This window comes from Asparagus officinalis, chromosome 4 (genome assembly GCF_001876935.1).
Source record: "Asparagus officinalis chromosome 4, Aspof.V1, whole genome shotgun sequence".
NCBI classification, from domain to species: domain Eukaryota; kingdom Viridiplantae; phylum Streptophyta; class Magnoliopsida; order Asparagales; family Asparagaceae; genus Asparagus; species Asparagus officinalis.
Window position 1 is genome coordinate 109692162 of NC_033797.1, and position 19522 is coordinate 109711683.

General features: G+C 39.7%; 1 protein-coding gene across 1 annotated transcript in view; it reads left to right on the forward strand.

Annotated features, from left to right (window-relative positions):
* The window catches only part of LOC109836086 (WAT1-related protein At5g47470-like), a 62158-nt gene continuing 59540 nt past the window's right edge, over positions 16905–19522 (forward strand). The window contains exons 1-2 of the mRNA XM_020404000.1: positions 16905–17213; positions 17308–17373. Coding sequence (XP_020259589.1) covers positions 16912–17213; positions 17308–17373 — 368 coding nt within the window. The 5' untranslated portion in view covers positions 16905–16911. The remainder of the gene's footprint in view (positions 17214–17307; positions 17374–19522) is intronic.

Sequence of the window (19522 nt, forward strand, 5' to 3'; positions counted from 1 at the left end):
GAGCTCTCATCCGCCACAGTTAACATGACGGATAAGGGGAAGGCGGTACTCTCCGACTCGCCAGACTCGGACTCCGTCCTGAGACCTAACACTCGGTTCGCTCAACGCCGGCAGGACGACATATTCCAGCGAACACGTAGTCACAGGGGGGCAAGTATTGGGTTTGATTACTCCACCCTGGTACCTCCCTCCTGCGGTGAAGACGAGGTTCATTCGGCCGCGGCCACTTCTCAGACCTCTCGCTCAAGTCAAGACGCGCTGGCGAGGGCGCACATGACCGAACTCAACCCCGAGCAGACAATGGCTCAAAAGCTGGAGGAGCAGCAGGCGACCATCGACTCTCTAAGAGAGATGATGGAGCAACTACTGAACAAGAAGAAAAGGACCCAGCGTGTCTTACCTCGGCAAACTAGGGACAAGGAGTGGGTACCTCCCCGTCGCCCGGCGACTAAAACGGAAGACAACAGTAATCAACAATCTGATTACTCTTCCAAGACGTCGCTGGGAACGTCGCCTAGCGGTAACATCCATGACAAGAGGTTCGACGAGTTCCAGGACCAGCTCAATGCGCTGAAGCTTCAGCAAAACATGAACAAGCTGGGGGTGGTACGTCCCTACCCTATCGAATGGGACATGGTCCCATACCCGGCGAAGTTCAAGCCAATCAGCTTGGTACAGTTTGATGGCAAGGGATCGCCCTCGCAGCACATCTACTACTTCATGGCGCAGACTATGTTCCTTACAGGGAATGACGCCATTCTCACTCGACTATTCATAGGTAACCTCAATGGGGTGGCCTTTGAATGGTTCCGCAAACTAGAACCCGGCTCAATCAAGGCATGGGCCGACGTTGAGAAGCTCTTCCTCGCCCGCTTCTTTAACGACGACACGGAAGTGTCAATGGCTACTCTCCTTGCTGAGAAGCAGCGGAAGTCAGAGTCGGTCAATGACTTCGTGAAGATATTTCAAAATCGATCAGTCCACTATCGGGACCAAGTTTCCGAGTCGACTCTGATTGAGATGTGCCGCAACAACCTGTCGATCCATATCTTGTCCAAGATAGGGGCAGTAGAGACCCGGACTTGGAAGGAGCTTGTTCGCTAGGGTGAACAAGTCGAAAACATGATCAAGAGGCTGGAAGCCGAGGAGCCGTAGTCCAAGAAGGGAGCAGCAGAACCAGCTGTCCCGAAGAATCCTCCTCGGTCGAGGGGAAAAGAGATTATGGCAGTCGACTCTGCCCCGGCACCAAAGGCTGTTCAAAAGCCGAAACCTAGGCAATTTGAACCACGCCCCCAGTGGCAATATGATTTCAAAGAGGATCAGGTGGTGGCGACATTCGACACTCTACTCAAGAGTGGGCGGATTAAGTTGCCAGAGGCCGCCAAAACTGAGGAGGCAGACAAAACCGGTGACCCAATCTACTGTGCATATCACAGATTCCTTGGCCATCACACAACCAAGTGCTACGTCCTCAAGGACAAGCTCCAGGCCCTCTACGACGCGGGGGTTTTGAAGAAGGAGAAAGTCCAAAAGCAAGTGACTGCGAACATGATCACTTTGAGCTTTGGGACAGATCTCTCGGAGGTTCAAGCTCCAGCGGGGGTAATCCCTATCCCCAAAGCGGTCTTGAAAATCACTAATGACGATCCCCACAACCAGCGGGAAAAGGGTTTGGTCCCTCAGACTCTGCCATCGGGACTGGTGATGTGGGTCCACCCAGACCTCCTTAATGATGAGCAATGGACTGCACAGCCTTCCAAGGAGGCTAAGGGAAAACACTGCAATGTTGTCTCCACCATCCTGGATAGAGATAACACGGCGATGACTGCCCTGACAGACTCTGAAGAGGACACCAACGTCTTCGCCACGAGAGCAGGGAAAGAATTCGCGAAAGAATATCCCGCGAGGGCTGAGAACCCGACAGGACCTCCCGCGAGGCCAGCCGCAGCAACCCTTCCCAATCCAGACGGATCAGGCTCAAGCCGCTAGCCTTTCCGGTTCAACGTGCTCGCGCAACTAAAAAGCATCCCCGTGTGAATCACCATGTACGACCTCCTCCGGTTGTCCAGGTCTACCCGAGAGGCCCTACAAGAGGCGTTAGCCAACTCAGAGGCATTCTCTACCCATTTCTCTAAGGAGACAGAGGCATAACAGGAATGTGCGACTTGCTGCCAAGTCTCCGAGAGACGGGTCCCGTGCATCACTTTCACTCCTGAGGACATGCTCATCAAGTGCACATCCCATGACCGGCCACTGTACTTCACAGGATACGTCAGCTCATCGACGAATATCCTCCTCGGTTCGCGAGACTAAGTCCTGAACGGTATCATTGGCCTCCTTGAGAGCTCGATCCTTCTCCTCGACAGAATTAGTGACCAATTACCGATGAGACTCAATGTCTTCCAACTCCTTCGCCGTTTGTTCGCGAGCCTTCTCTCGAGTGACCAAAGAGGCCTGTGCATCAGCTATAACCCGTTGCAATTCCTCTATCTCGGAGGATAAGCGAGAAAGATGGTTATCGGCCGTCTGTTGCTCAAGAGCCACTCGTGCGTCCTTAGCCTTGGCCTGCTCCAATTCTACGGCCAACTTTTTCTCCAGTGATATAGTCTCGTTCAGGCGGCAATCGCGGTCGTCCACTACTGCTAGGACTTCGTCGGAGGCAAGATCGACAATTGTGGAACTCTGCACACGAAGGGTGAGCAACCGCTGAGCAGCCTCTTCCGCTTCTTTCAAACGGGAAAAGTACGGCTTCGCTACGGTGGCGCCGAGCCTCTTGATCAAGAAGAAAATGTTTTGATCAAGGTCCTCCTTGAACTCCTCGAAAGAACAATTATCCTCCAGGACGAGTCTGATGCAGTCAGCCAAGTTGTCTTCAAAGTAAACCAAGGCTCGTGTTGTGCTCCTCTTCCGCAAACGTTCTAAGGGAGAAAGGGCAGCCCCCTCCGCCACAGACGAGGTTACGATTGAAGTGCTGGTAGTCATAACCGTGAAAATGGGGGTGGGCGACGTCGAAGTCGGTAAGGCCACCGATGCCATCGGGGTAGCAGCAGGATATCTCCGAACAATGTATGGTCACATCCCATAACTCAAGGAGCAGTCAAGTTGTCCTTCTTCCATTTAAAAGCCTCTTCCAGCAAACTTTGAAAGGAGTCGAAAAACTCGGAGAAAAGCAGTTGAGACCAAGCTTTTCGCATCTTTGCATTACAGCGCCACTACCTAGTTCTGAGCTCCGATCGCTGGTGAACTAAGCAGACCCGAACTCTATCGACTCGAGCTTATACTGTGTACTGAAGCTCTCCAGCAACTTCGATCGAACGGTCCAAGGGAAGCAGACTCGACACGAGCATCGAGCGAAGCGTCCTATAGCCACCTAAAGTCCCCACACAAAACAAAGTGGGCATTCCCTCTGCTTCTGTTATAATCATTTGATTATTAGTTTGTAATAAGCTTTCTTATCAATACAAACGAAACTCCCTGTTTTCGGGAAATCAAATTTACACCCTACAGACCTGAGGAAGTATAGTGTTATGAAAGTAAAAACACTTGAAAAAATTATATTATAAAAGGAAGATGAATAATAATTGATTTAAAGTGGGCTAAAATGATAGAAAATAGTTAATAAAAAAATCATAAACTAAAGATTAATGCTAACTCTAGTACACTTTTATATGATAAAAGCGTCCACAACACTAAAAATAGTTTATAAAAATCCATTCTAAAGATTCCTAATTTTACTAAAAAATTTCAACTATTCTATAACAATTCACAAAAAAAATTCAACTATTCCTAATTATCTTTTATTGCTTTTATTTTAGTTTTTATTGAGTTGAGATCAATCATTATTCATCTTTATCTTTTTCCTGGGCAATTCTAGAGTAGTGTTTTTATCATTTACATCGACTGTGATATGAGGCTGGAGCATGTTATCTTTTCTTGGGCTCATTCATCTTTTATCTTCTTGTCTAAATTCACAAAGAAGTAGAATATATTTCTTATGTTCAATACAAAATTCTAACAATATGGACTTTGATTTTTTTACTATTTAAATAAGAATAAATGTTCATTTCATATATATGAAATTTTTTGTGCTTTTAATTTATTACTTAATAAGGTTAGGAGCTATCTCTTTTTTTCTGTAATGAATTCTTCTGTTGTGCATCCAATAAGAATTTTTATTGTGTCATAATGTTACTTTTGCTCTGTCTACATCATTTTTTATAAAGATCTGAGCTAAATATATTATATTTTTCATAGTCAATTTGTGACAAGAGGCCAAGCTTTGATCTGGAGTATGATCTCGTGTAGATCTCAGATCTGATCTCTCTCTCTCTCGAACTCCTGTCTTTTGTGATGTGGATGCTCGCCGAGAACCAGATCTGAATGCTCAAGTCCTCAAGTCTTCAAAACTCCAAGCTCAATTCTCAATTCGGCAGAGTTTCGGCTCTCAAAGTTCCCACATTTGACAAATGAACAAAGGGGGCCTATTTATAGGCTCTCTGAACTATGCCCGCGCACAGATCTGGGCCGGCCACCTATAGGTGGCCGGCTCTGGGCCGAGCCACCTATAGGTGGCTCGGCTCTTGGCCGAGCCACCCATAGGTGGCTCGGCCTTGGCCGAGCCCCCCTTAGGCATTGGGTTTGAGCCCCCTTAGGCGTGGTTTTTCGTCATTTTCTGTTTTCGGTTCAGTCCGTGATCCAGTTCTGTGGTTGATTTATCCGGACTTGAATCGTTGACCTGATTTGGCAGTAAATCCGATTCCTGATTTGGCAGTAAATCCACTTCTGAGTTCGAGTCCGAAACTGATCTTGATTCGATCGTGATTCGTCCGAGTCCGCCCTTGGATGGATGACTCGTTGACTCTTCAACCCGTTAGCTTGATTCCGCAAGCGAGTGGATCTATTCCGTTGTTTGCGTGCGATTCGTTAACCTCGTCGCCTCGTTGGTTCGTCGGTTTGTGCTGAGCTGTGCTAAGGGATCTATAAGCAATTTTATACGCCTACAGATACCCCCTCCAAAGTATTTCAGCCTCGTTCTTTTATAGAAGAGTCTGGAATACTTTGGATATGATTGTCCCATCCTTCGGGATATTTGGAGTGGCTTCTATTCTTGATTCCTTCAATCCTTCAGGCTATTCGGTGCTTTGTCGAATGTCTATAAGGTTTTCGGTGCTGCATTTATTGTCTGACCGTTGTCGGAATTTCAAATTTGAAGTCGATTCCTGATTTTATGATCTTTAGCTCATGTTTGTTGGTTCAACATAGAACTGACCCTCGAATATTGGCGTTGAGTCTTTATTTGCGACGCGTTGTCCGGCGTAGTGTTGTTGAGTTATCCTTAAGAATATTTAGAAAAATATTCTCCAGGAACTTCTCAACCAAAAATAGGGAACAGTTTATACTCATATACCTTATTGGAGTATTAAGAAGCAGTTTATACTCGTATACTTTTCGGAGTATTAAGAAGCAGTTTATACTCGTATACTTTTCGGAGTATTAAGAAGCAGTTTATACTCGTATACTTTTCGGAGTATTAAGAAGCAGTTTATACTCGTATACTTTTCGGAGTATTAAGAAGCAGTTTATACTCGTATACTTTTCGGAGTATTAAGAAGCAGTTTATACTCGTATACTTTTCGGAGTATTAAGAAGCAGTTTATACTCGTATACTTTTCGGGGGTTTTTTTCTCCTCATTAGGGCCGGCCCCCCTCTCTCCCCTATTTTTGGATTTCTCTTCCCTCGTGCATCCGTTCTTCCTCAAATCTTCATATTTGTCTTAGATTCTTCCTTCCCTTTGATCTTTGACTGAGAAATCCCTCAAAATTTCCATATTTAGAATTTCTCTCAGGCCCCTCGAGCGCGTGGTCCGAGCCTCTTTCAAGATCTGATTTTTATTGGATCCACGAGCTTTTCCTCAGGTAAATCCTCAACCATTTTAGCATATTTTATGCTTAATTCAATTTATGAATTTGTGGGGTCGCATGCGAGGGTTAGGATTAAGATTTGGCGCCTCGAGCTCACCTTTCAGGGGGGGAGAATTGCAAAAAAGAGGAACTTTTTCCTGGATCTGATCCCTTAATTTATTTTGCAGGTCTCTATGTCTCGTATTGCGAGAGGTCAATCCTCTACCGCGTCGGCTGATGGTGCGCCTCCCTCTTATGCTTGGTGAGCTATTTTTGGAAATTTACAAATTAGTCCATTTTTTCTTGGAAATTTACAAATTGGTCCTTTTTATCCCCATTTTGTTCTCCTTGGTGAGGCAATCGGGAAGGGCCTTGATTCTCCTTGGTGGGGATCGACACTTTAAAGATGGGGTTCTTGGTCAAAAAAACCATATCTCAAAATCAATAAAGGGGGCGTTTTGACGCTGCATTGTGCCTTATAAGGCAGGGATATGTTTTTTTTGATATATCCTACCTTATAAGTGCATAATGTGGCCAAATCGTCTCACCCTTTATAAGGCAGTGACTCTATCTTACCCGTTCGTAGGATGAGTTCAACTTCCTTTTAAAATTGAGACTGACAAATGTTTAACTGTTCATTTCCAGTGGACTATCCTTCTGGAGCATTCTCCTCTCACGAAGTGTACAGGCGTCGTGGCGAGTATTATTCGACTTCCGCTCCTCGGTTTGCTTCGGGCACGTCGACAGAGGTTGCCCAAGTGGTGAAGGAAGGTGGACATCGAGTTCTTTGACAGCTGATTACTGATGCGCCTTTCGTGAAGGATACCAGCTCTGTTCAGCCTCTCAGGAAGACTGACTTTTTGTTTGGTGACTCTGTTAGAGATCCTGATGTAGTGTTTATTGACGCCGAGCAGTGGCTTCATAAAACTGGCGGTGGTTTCATATATTTGCCGAAGATTCCTCGGCATCGTTCGTTGACTGAGCTCAGGCATCAGGCTATGACCCGGGAGATGTCGTGGCGCTTGACAGAGGAGCATGAGAGCATTCACTGTGGCTACATCACTCATCAGGCAGCTCCTGGTTCGAGCAGGAGTCATATCACTGGATTGCATCCTGGAGTATTGGGGTTAGATGCACCGCCACGTAACGAGCTTCTTGCCGCTGCTTCTACTTTGAAGAGTCGCCTCGCTGCTTTAGGACGGGAGATGCCTGCGACACGTCACAGATTTTATGGCTGGGTCCATTCTTTGGACAAGCTTTGGTGGACTCGCATGACGAAGTACGTCTTAAGCCGATGGAGCGAGGAGTTGCACGCTTGTGGTCTATATGCAGCCGTTCGTGCCACCATGTATGGTTTGCCTGTCAGCGCGAAGCATTTATTCGCTTTGTCCATTCGTTCCACCATGTATGGCTTACCTGTCAGCGCGAAGCATTTCTTCGCTTTGTGTGAGCTTTATACTCCAGATTCGAATACTTTTCTGACCTGGCAAGGGGAGTTGGGCTTGGCCCTCCATGAGATGCACAGGATTTCTGGTTTGCCCATGGGACAGATGCTGTATCAGGAATACTTTCCTTCCAACCATGAATTGAGTCAGCTGAAGGATCGCATGCCCGACCGTTACGAGACTTTATGGGACCTCACATGTCACTATCATATCGCTTTGGCGCAGTCTGAGCCTTTAACGAAGATGACTAAATCCCATGTGAGCCAGAAGCAGTTTGCGTCTTATTTGTTCAGAAATCTAGAGAGCAATTCTGGCGAAGCTATTTGTGAGTTGGCACCACTCATTCCTTCAGGGGTTAATAGTTTACTGAAGAAGATTGACGCCCATTCCTATACCATTAGCAGTCCTGAGAGTGGCTTTCCTGCAGGGACCAAGTTTAAATCATTCTTGTGTCATGCGACCGCGCCGATTCGACCAATGACCCTTCTCGCCGGTTACCTCGCTATCTGGTTAAAGAAATGCGTGGTCCCATATCAGTCCAGTGATAACTTGCCATTGGAGGTGCTCTATCCAGCGGTTCAGCTTGTTTACAAAAAGGAACTTTCGCTTCTTCCGGTGATGGTGGCCAACATTCATCGAGGGCTTCGACAGATTTCTAGTGCTTTTACACGAAAGGAAAGTGAATCGCCAGCTCAGATTCCTACTGTTAGGGTGGAGCTTCCGTACACTTATTTGATGGCTTGGTTCTTCCCAGACGAGACCTTCGATTGTTGCTCCTGTCGCTAGGCGGAAGAGATTAGCCCGTAAGCCGCGTGCAGTTTCGCGAGCATCTGATATGGATTTGGCCAGTGACGATCCTGCCAGTGATGGAGGTAACATCTATCCTATAGACAAACCTCTTGATCATTCAGAACTTTGACTCATGCTTTTCCTCCTCGAACTTGGCCTGGTCGAATTCATACTCGACCTCCTCCTCGACCGGGATTGAGATCCGCGGCTGCGACGTGACGATCTCGGCAACGAGATCGGTGGCTCCCACTGTGGTCGCCAGATTGTTCACGGTGAAAATTACCTTCATTGAATTCATTGTTATCTCAAGTAATTGCTTTTTGGTTACAAAAGATCCGGTCTTTTTTAGATCCGGTTACAACGAAATCAAAGAAAAAAAAAAGATTACAACTTTCCTTTCGAACGAATCATGAGCTCCTGTTTTGCGGTCGCTCGCTTGTGTGGGTTGTTTGCCAATGCCGGGGTTAATCCATGGACCACCGCGCGATCTAGATCCGGTCGGATCTACACGATTTGACGGGTATTATTTCGCGAAGGAAATAATAGCCGGGGGGGATTAATTTACCAAGGAAATAATCACCCTTAGTTCTCGGGATCAAAGGCCAAGCTTTGATCCGGAGTATGATCTCGTGTAGATCTCAGATCTGATCTCTCTCTCTCTTGAACTCCTGTCTTTTGTGACGTGGATGCTCGCCGAGAACCGGATCTAAATGCTCAAGTCCTCAAGTCTTCAAAACTCCAACCTCAATTCTTAATTCGGCAGAGTTTCGGCTCTCAAAGTTCCCACCTTTGACAAATGAACCAAGGGGGCCTATTTATAGGCTCTCTGAACTGTGCCCGCGCACAGATCTGGGCCGGCCACCTATAGGTGGCCGGCTCTGGGCCGAGCCACCCATGGGTGGCTCGGCTTTGGCCGAGCCCCCTATAGGTGGCTCGGCCTTGGCCGAGCCCCCTTAGGCGTGGTTTTCCATCGTTTTCCGTTTTCGGTTCAGTCTGTGATCCAGTTCTGTGGTTGATTTATCCGGACTTGAATCGTTGACCTGATTTGGCAGTAAATCCGATTCCTGATTTGGCAGTAAATCCACTTCTGAGTTCGAGTCCGAAACTGATCTTGATTCGATCGTGATTCGTCCGAGTCTGCCCTTTGGTTGGATGACTCGTTGACTCTTCAACCCGTTAGCTTGATTCCGCAAGCGAGTGGATCTATTCCGTTGTTTTCGTGCGATTCGTTAACCTCGTCGCCTCGTTGGTTCGTCGGTTTGTGCTGAGCTGTGCTAAGGGATCTATAAGCAATTTTATACGCCTACAGTCACAAGTAGGTGAAGAGTCTTCTTCTAGTAATGTCCACATTCATTGTATTTATATTTACAACACTCCCTCTTGGACATTACTACATGATGTCAATGTCTCGTTAAAAACCTCGCAAGAAAAACCCAGTGGGATAAAAACTAGTCGAGGAAAAGAGTACACGACATTAGTAGATTCTTATTGCATTAGTTTCCTCATTAAAAACCTTTAGCTAAGAAAACCCTATGGGACAAAACTTAGCAAAGGGAAAAAGAGTACAATTATAGATCTTCGGGATCTAAACTTGTGTTGCATTAGTTGCCTCATTAAAAACCTTTAGCTAAGAAAACCCTGTGGGACAAAACTTAGCTAAAAGGGGCAAAATATGATAATAGACCTTCAGGGCCCAATCTTCAGGATTGTTCTTTAAGATTTGCTCCCCCTGAAGAAGATAGTCTTCCAAGTCTATGCATATTGTGAACATATTTCTCATAAGTTGATGTAGACAGAGATTTAGTGAACAAATCTGCAAGATTATCACTTGAGTGAACTTTTTCGATGGTGATTTCGCCATTCTTTTGGAGCTCATGTGGATAAAAGAATTTTAGAGTAATATGTTTTGTCATGGTTCCTTTTACATATCCACTGCTCATTTGTGCAACACAAGCTGCATTGTCCTCATAAAGGACAGCGGGGGTAATATCATCTTTCGCTAGACCATACGAGCCACAAATATGTCGTATCAACGATCTTAATCATACACATTCTCGTGAGGCCTTATATAAAGCAATAATCTCTGAGTAGTTAGAAAAAGTAGTCACCATGTTCTGCTTAACAGACCTCTAAGAAACGACAGTACCACCACAGAGAAAAACATAACCAGTCAGAGATTTGACAATATGGGGATCGGTCATATAACCAACATCAGAATAGCCCACCAATGTCCTATTTCAATTTCTTTTATAGAATAAATAAAGATCTCTTGAAGATACCAGAGGATATATTTAATATTATTTTAATATCTCCTTTCAGGAGATGCACCAATTCTTGCTAGCAAGTGTAACACAAAATGCAATATCAGGCATGATGCAATTTGTAAGATAAATAAGTGCTTCAATAGCGCACTCAAATACGGGACTTCAGGTCCTAAAATATCCTCGTTATCTTCTTTAGGTTTGTATGGGTCTTTATCCACTTCAAGGGATTTAATAACCATTGGTGTGCTAAGTTCATGAGATTTATTCATTTAAAAGGTCTTTATCCACTTCAAGGGATTTAATAACCATTGGTGTGCTAAGTTCATGAGATTTATTCATTTAAAATCTCTCCATGACCTTCTTCAGGTAGGTTTATTCATTTAAAATCTCTCCATGACCTTCTTCAGGTAGGTTGACTGGTATACCAATATTTCTTTAGGAATATGCTCGATCTGCAGGTCAAGACAATACTTGGTTTTCCCAAGTTTTTCATTTCAAACTCCGTCTTTAGGCATGAGTTAGCTTCTGTAAGCTCCTTGTGCGTTCCAATAATATTTATATCATCAATATAGACTGATATAATACAGAAGTTATTTTTGAATTTCTTTATAAACACACAAGGATTATTTGCATATCTCCTCTTCAGGAGGAACTTACTCAGTTGGTTATACCATATTCTATCCGACTGTTTCAAGTCGTATAACAACCTTTATAATTTAATGCTATACATGTTGTGATTCTTATTTTCTCTCAATTTAGGAATTTTAAGTCCATCAGGGACTTTCATATAAAAATATTAACGTCTAATGATACATATAAAAATATGGTCATGACGTACATATACTGCATATATAAATTCATAGTTTCTGCCATAGGAATTAACTTACAGAACGTAATACAATCACTAATAGGAGAATATTTTACATCTAAATCGATGTCGGGTCTCTGCGTGAACCCATTGAGCTATGAATCTCGCTTTATATCTCACCACCTTACAATTCTCATTTATTTTTCTTACGAAGACCCATTTATATCCTGCAGGGATATATGAACTACAGGTTCAAAATACTTTAGCGAGTTCAGCTCAGCCTCAATTACCACTTTTCATCTCACCTAGTTCGAGTGCTTCAAGCACTCTACTACCGACTTAGGTTCTGGATCCAGATTATTTTCGGAGATAGTAAGAGCAACTATAGAGGCAACTATGTTGTCGACAACTTTTATATTTATATTATATATTTCTTCTTTTTCACAAATTTGTGGCCACTTCAATTCTTATTTTATGTCAACCAAATCCTCGTCATTTCCCTTAAGTGGCCACTTCAATTCTTATTTTATGTCAACCAAATCCTCGTCATTTCCCTTAACAATTGGATTTGGCCATTCCGCATCTCCAGTATTATGATTATCAAGCACGTGCAACTTTACTGGAGACTCCATCTTCAGGATGAACCTCTTCTGGAGGTTATGGGAGTGACTGTCTTTCTATATATATAATTTAGTTTGCCGCGGACTTTTATCTTTTACACTAACATGTTTTATATGCTTCTAGCACAATATGCTTCTAGCATACCAAATCATCAATGATATATTCAATATGAATATGGGGCTTAGTCACTCTTTTCTTGGCAGATTATCATGTGAACTTCTGGTTCAGTTTGACTAGTACGTGGATATAAATATTGAAGATCTTTTTCACCAATGGAATTTCTTGACATTATTTTGTATTTTGGGCACTAATCTCCCCCTAATATCGAGAATTGATCTTCAATAAAAATGCAGTCAGCGTACCAAATTATAAATTGATCTCCTAACATGGGCCATAGGTACTAAATTATTGACGGAGTTTCATAAATAATGTATGTACCTTCACCGAGGTCCCATAGAGGTACGCTATGGTGGTGATATAGAAACATGGACTGCAAATAAAGAATACGCAGATGGGAAATGTTTCGCTTCTTCACCACGTATTAGATAAAGGGGGAAAATTGTGATATGCAGTTGGTCGGATTTGGTTTGAATGCCCCATTTAATTTAAGGAAATCCGACAAATCATATTTTGCCAAAGATTACCCAATCGCTCATGCCAGAATTTAAAAGAATTTGGGTCCCTAAATCTCAAACTCATCGCAACATGTTGTAATCTCGTTGTTGTATTTTAGGTCAGACAAATTCTAAAATATACACATATGAATAAAAACCACATAGGTTTATAAGAGTTTAAAGCAAAAATCAAGATAAATTAAAATTATCTGACAAATGCATATAATCCAAATATAGAAAAACCAAATACTTGACCTTGACCACCTCAATAAGATCTACTACCTCCCCCTCGTCCGAGCTTATGAATATTAATTTGAATTATGACATGTGCTTCAGGCACTACGACTGAACCAATTAAACTTGCATTATGGTTTCTCACAACAGTTGGTAGTGTTTTTAACAACTACTAATGCAAGGATTAGTTTATAATGCTTTTAGTTGTACTATTGTAAGAGTACAAGGTTACTTGTTGAATTGTATTCAGTCGAGTGTTTAAAATCCAAAAATGGCTACAGGATAAGATCTCCTACTATGTTCATAGCCTCCCCCTTGTCCACGCGTATAAGTAATTTTCTGAATTGTAGCATGTGCTACAAACACAACTCGTAATCCAACTAGTCTGACATTGTGATTTCTAATCATCAATTGATTGTGCTTCTCTGTGACTACTAATGTAGATATCAATTCAGAATGCTAAGTGCAATTCTTAGTCATGTACTGCTGCTGGAGTACAATATTATTTTTTTTTTTGTGAAATGGGGAAAAGAACTTTTTGATTAATTTTGTCACTGTCTGTAATGTTCTGCTTACAGAGTTTCAGCTACTAGATAATGTGGTACAGAACTGAATCATATTTAGTCATGTATTTCAAAAAAAATTCCAGATTCAGTTTTTCAATTGCGCTTAAGGGAGGATTATTGGCTTTCATAGATCAAAGCGATCCTTCAGGGATTGCCATAGAATAACAGGATTGATTTTTTTTTAGGTACTCATTTTTCAAGTCTTTATTGAGATGATGACGAAGAAAAATCAATGCCTTTGCCTTTTGGGCAGAGGTCCTCTAAGAAAATGGAGCAATAGTGCTACTTAAATAATACATCTGTTGAATAAGCACAATCTCTTGAATAATATATCTGTTGCTTCAATACTTTTTTTTTAAGTTATAACTTTCCTGGAGAAAATCTGAAGACATATGACACAGGCTTATTTAGAGTAAAAATAAAAATGCCGAAAGGAGGTTGAATCTACTAAGATAGACTAGAAATAAAATTAATAAGAAAACGAAGCAGAAAATAAAAATAATTCTAAGCAATATTTTATAAGCAAGCACAATGATACATTAGAATAAGACCCATAGCATACTGAGGCTCAAATTCATATAAAATGGGATGCTAAGAGAACAATGTAGAACCAACAGCTTGCCTAAGCCAAGGAATAATCAGATGAGAAATAAAATACATCCTATTCTTCATGCTGTGGAGCCTAGGGTTCTAGACAACTCATATCTACTACCACCATACATAAATAAACATACACATTGGTTCAGGACTAGTTTCTTTTCTTGTCTCCTTGGACCTTCAATTACTCAAGCATGCATTTATTATTTGAAGGATTCAAACAAAAGTATAATGGATCATTGAGTCTTTCATATGCTTGGATTCCTGAGACATTCACATGCATATTAATCTTCAAGAGTTAATACCGGATAGTAGTTGAATACACTGTTAAATTTACACGACAAAAGTAAACAACACCTATAACAAGTAAACTCTAAAATTACCCTGTTAATATGAATACACTTAATAGGATCACGGTGTATCAAGCTTGTGACATGTTTATTCTGGTGGACAAGTCAGTAGAATAGTTTTTAAACTTATACGCAGAGATGTGCTATGAAATGGCAAGCTCTAAACTGTGAGTTTTGCATAAGATGGAAATACACTTATGAGTAAAAAATCATTCCCTATCAGTTCTTAAAACCATTTAACTACTTTAGTTATATATGAAATAAAATGAATGCAAATCTCTTTTAAAAGCATGATCAGCCTTGGCAAACATTGATTGGCCAAATGCAAGTTAAATACCATTAAACTTTATGGATTATAAGACAAACCTTACGAAGTTGATCTTCTGAAATGTTGAAATACAGATTGCCAACATAAATTGATTCTTTTATGCTTCCGACGGTTTAACCATCACAGGTTGACCTTTCCGGCTTTCGAGAAGAACTCATAAATATCTCTTTCAATAGTCGTCCTTCCTCTTCTCCTTGGGGATCTCGACGTCCTCCACTATTTTCTCCAAGTAATCGTACTCGTCGAAGTACAGCTCTCTTGACGAATGGAATCGTTGGAACTATGAAACCCTAACCCACTGAAGAGCTAGCAGTTGACAGCTTTCCTGACGAGTACAAACCGGCTAGCTAGAGCTTTCGTGATGATAACGTGTTGTAATCTTGTTGTTATATCTACATACATCACATATCATAAGTAAGAATCGAACATGAAATGTAAGAGTAAATAAATAGAGAAGAGAAGAAATAGGGAGAAAAGTGATTCTCATTTTATTCATCTTCCTCATTTCTCCTCAATACATTTTGTCTTCCATGGATTACATTATATAGATGTGGAAGAGAATACTAAAAGTCACAAGTAGGTGAAGAGTCTTCTTCTAGTAATGTCCACATTCATTGTATTTATATTTACAACAAACTTGAATTTTTTTTATTTTGAAAAACTATAGTAAACCTTAAATTATAAGCTATATTTATATATCTTAATAAAAGAATATCAAACAATTACTATTTTCTTTGCCAAGTTTTAAAATTTTAGCTTTTTATTTTGTGTAAGTTTAAACTTTTGACAGTATTTTGTCTAGTTTTTAAAATTTTTACTTTTTTCATAATACTTCATGTAATAAACTGATATCACGGAGCTGTTTTATATATTTTATTAATCTTATTTAAATTATTGAGCTATAGATAGTTCATGGGGTATTAGAATAGGATATAACTATTCTTTTTTAAGTAGGTATGTAACTGAATGAGAAATTTCTTTACTTGTATGATTAGATATATTATAATTTAAATTAAATATTTAAAATAGAATAGGGTAATTTTGACTATGGAAAGCTTTTCCCGAACTCATGCTTTTAAAGGGAGTATGATTTTAGTTTTCCTTATTTTTTTTATTTTGGGAATGACTTTTGTCTTTTTAATTTGTTTGGTGGCTTTTGTAAATATCTCATCCACATTATGTACATTTGTAGGTCTATGTTATTCCTGGGTTGGACCTTTGAGGCAGACACTATTTGTATCATAAATTTATTTGGTTTTTGCATATACGCCCTTCATTTTGTAGACATTTATAAATTTGGCATCTAATAATTTTATTTAGATTTACATTTCAATTTAAACTGTATCATTATCTTCATACTATTTATATCCAATAAGAATTCATCAATTTATCAACTTACTCTTACTTAATGGATTAATATTTGAATTCTAATGGTATTTTTGTCTACTGGAAAATTTTTCTGAACTCGTGTTATTAAAGAGAGTATGTTATGATATGATATATTTAATGATATTAGAATATATCCTTATTCTAAGGGGGTAACCAGTAAAATACACAAAAAATGACACTTATTTAATAAAAGGTACAACAACACATCTTTAGGCGACTCACCCATGGTTGCCACGAGAACAGTGATGCCAAAAATGAAAAGGGTATATAAGTGCAAAGTAGGTGAAACTACAGGGTATGTAAGTGCAATTAAGCCATTTCTATTTGGTTAGGATTCAAATCCTATGGCCAGCAGGTAAAACAACAAAACATATTTGTAATGTTTTTTTTTTCATTGGGGTTATCTGGCAAAACTTTTTTGGCAGTTATTTGACATTTTTGGTGTTATTTCAAACAGAGCTAAACTTTTGAGGGGTTATGTGAACTTGAGCAAATAAGTTGTGAGATAAACAAGAATAAAATTAGCGCGAATGTTATAACATAAGTAGTGATCCAAACGTTTATTCATAGAAAAAAAGACTTATATCAGATTAATAATATACACTAGTATGAAAACTTCCATAATCACTTTCCTGGAAGCTTATTTATCGATTAGTATTTTAAATTTGGGAAAATCTGAAGGAAAAAAACATGATAGTAGCATATTTTGAGCTCTTATCTTGGCGATGTACAGCTTATATATTAGTTGAATGGCTTATTAAGCTGTGGAGCAGTCCTAAAGAAATATATTTAACGTGTTTCTTTTTCTCAACGAGATAAATTAACAAGAACAAAATTAGCCAAATATTTCATGGTGGAGAGCAACTCCGACCTTCTCTCTTCCGGAGGTCAAAGCAAGATAATAGCTACCCAAAACACAAACTAAGTCAAAACTCTATTTCCCAAAATATTAGTTTCAAAAATAATTTCATCAAAATTAAAAGAAAATAACAAATGAATGACAATATGAAAACCTTGTTCTCCTATCCATCGTTTCCGGCCTCGCCAACGGCTGGAGGGGCCATCGCCATTACATGGGGCCTACCAGGTTCAGACGATGAAACAATGCTAAGGCTCGAACGTGGCGGTGGATGCTTTGAAGAGTCTCTTATAATTTTTGGGTTAATATCGGTTCAAGTTATTAATGCCATTTATATGGTTATGTTGACTCCAATTCTTGCAAGCGGAGTCAGGCCTCTATTTCTCATTATTTTTGCTTGCTCGGCCACTAGCATTTTCGCGTTGCCCTTTGCCATTGCATTTGAAAGGTTAGTGTTCCATATGAAATGTTGGTTTTTCTTGCTTTTATGGTGATAATTTTGTGTATTAATATTGTTTACATTATATATTTTTCATTTGTAGAAAGAAATGGCCGTCAAGATTTGCCCCCAAATTGATAGCTCAAATTTTATTGATATCACTCCTTGGGTAAGTCATTTTATCAATTTCGGGCCCTTTTTTTGGTAAGTTAGTTATATTTTCATGGGTTTTTCTAAAGGGTGCCCTAGGACACCTATTAATTTGGACATGGCATACCATATATACTAATGTGCCATTATTAGTTGCTAATTGTCAATTTATTGTGGACATGGCACCTTATTGTCAATTTATTAAACTCACGTTTCCATTAAGAACTGAGTATATAATAGACATTAGCAAGAATAAAAAAGAAATTAAAATAGTAAGGAAATTTTTCTATTTATCTCTTTCCACTTCTCTCTAAATAATATTTTCCCTGCAAACAGAATGCTCTAAATAATATTTTCCCTCCAAACAGTAATTGAAAAGAACTAAGCAAATTATGCTAAGGAACACAAGTATTTGAACCATGCACAAATATTTTTTTTTCATTTCAACTAGGAGTTCTTAACTTATCATGGAACTATAATTTTTTAATTGAAACTAATAAATTAGAGACTTCTTTAATTTTATTTTTTTCTATATAAATGAAGACAATTTGAGTTTTTTTTCTTTATATTTGTTAGAGGGAAAATATTGTTTGGAGGGAAGTAAAAAAGAAATAAATGGATATTTTTCCTTTACTATTTTAATTTTGTTTGTGTCATAATAATGTCCTGAATATGTTGTTTTTCACGGATATGAGAGTTTAGTAAAATGACAATATAAGCACAAACTAAGGGGAGCCTTAATTGGTAATTAGCAACTAATAATGGGTCATTAGCATTAAGGTTGCCCTAGGGCACCCGTTAGAAAAACCTAATTATTTAACAGTAATGAAGTGAAAAGGAAAACTGTTAAGTACAATATAGTGACTTGGCATATATCTTCAGTCAACTATACAAAACATGAGAGAAACAAACTGTTCTCTCAACAACAAATACACACAAAAAATGATAATCGATACACAAGAGCAGCAGCTCATCTATTTGACACAAACGTATGCTCAATCCTCATTGCTCAACACCAATCACAGTTGAACCGGATATCCTTGAGTTTCTCAATCTTGTTGCAGGGAGTTTTAATCTCAAGTAGGTTCTGCTACACTCTCATCCACAGTGATACATTTATGTCTCATGTAGGGTTCTGCTACACATGTTATATGCACGCTACAGCTAAGGCTTTTTGAGTGCAGTGAATAAGAGATGAGCCTTTCATAAATTTCTTCACTCAAGCAATAATTTCAAGCCATATATACGGGGGATTAGAAATTTGGACAAACTCCATAGTGAGTTTTCATATTTTAGAACTACAGTCACGTTCAAAGAGGAGATAATCCCTAGTTTCAGCATGATTTGAACAAAGAAGGCAAACATCCTCATGAAAAATCCCAAACCTTACGAGTTTATGCTTAGTGGGAAGTCTATCCAAACAAGAAACCCAAAAAAAAAAGTGTTTAATTAGGGATTGTGAGTTTTGGCCATAGAAGATTTAGTCCATTTCTACCTTCCACCAACAACAGCAAACATTATAAGCTGTATACATACACTAGTAGAAAAACGACCAAACTAGACGGAATTTTCCGTCTAGGTTGTTCCATTTCCCATCTAGGTTGAGCAACCTAGACGGAGCTCCGTCTAGGTTGATTCCATCTAGGTTAAGACAAACTGGACGGATTTCGTCTAGATTTACCAAACTAGACGGAAAGCAACCTAGATGGAATGTGAATATCGTCTAGACGGAATTCTGTCTTGGTTGCTTACCTATAGAGAATTTCGTCTAGGCTGCAATAATGGGTCGTCTATCTTATATTATAAGTCTAATTTCTTTAATCGTATAATATAAAATAAACGATCATTTCTAGGAGAAAATTCCGTCTCCTACTCAAATATGAGTCGTCTATCTTATATTATAAGTCCAAAGAATTAGATGTAATTATTGGACGGAAGTCTAGGGATAAAGTTATTTTTTCATTCACCTAAATTTGATTATAACACATTATTAAAAATTATAATGTGTTATATATCACTCTATTTATTAAAAAAAAATTATTTCACATATTTTCACATCACAAACTTAAATAATCATACCTACTTATAGCAAGAACCAAACTTAGTGTGATGGACTATCATGGATCGGGTGTTCAATTAGGGTTAATTGTTCACAAGTGCAATAATTA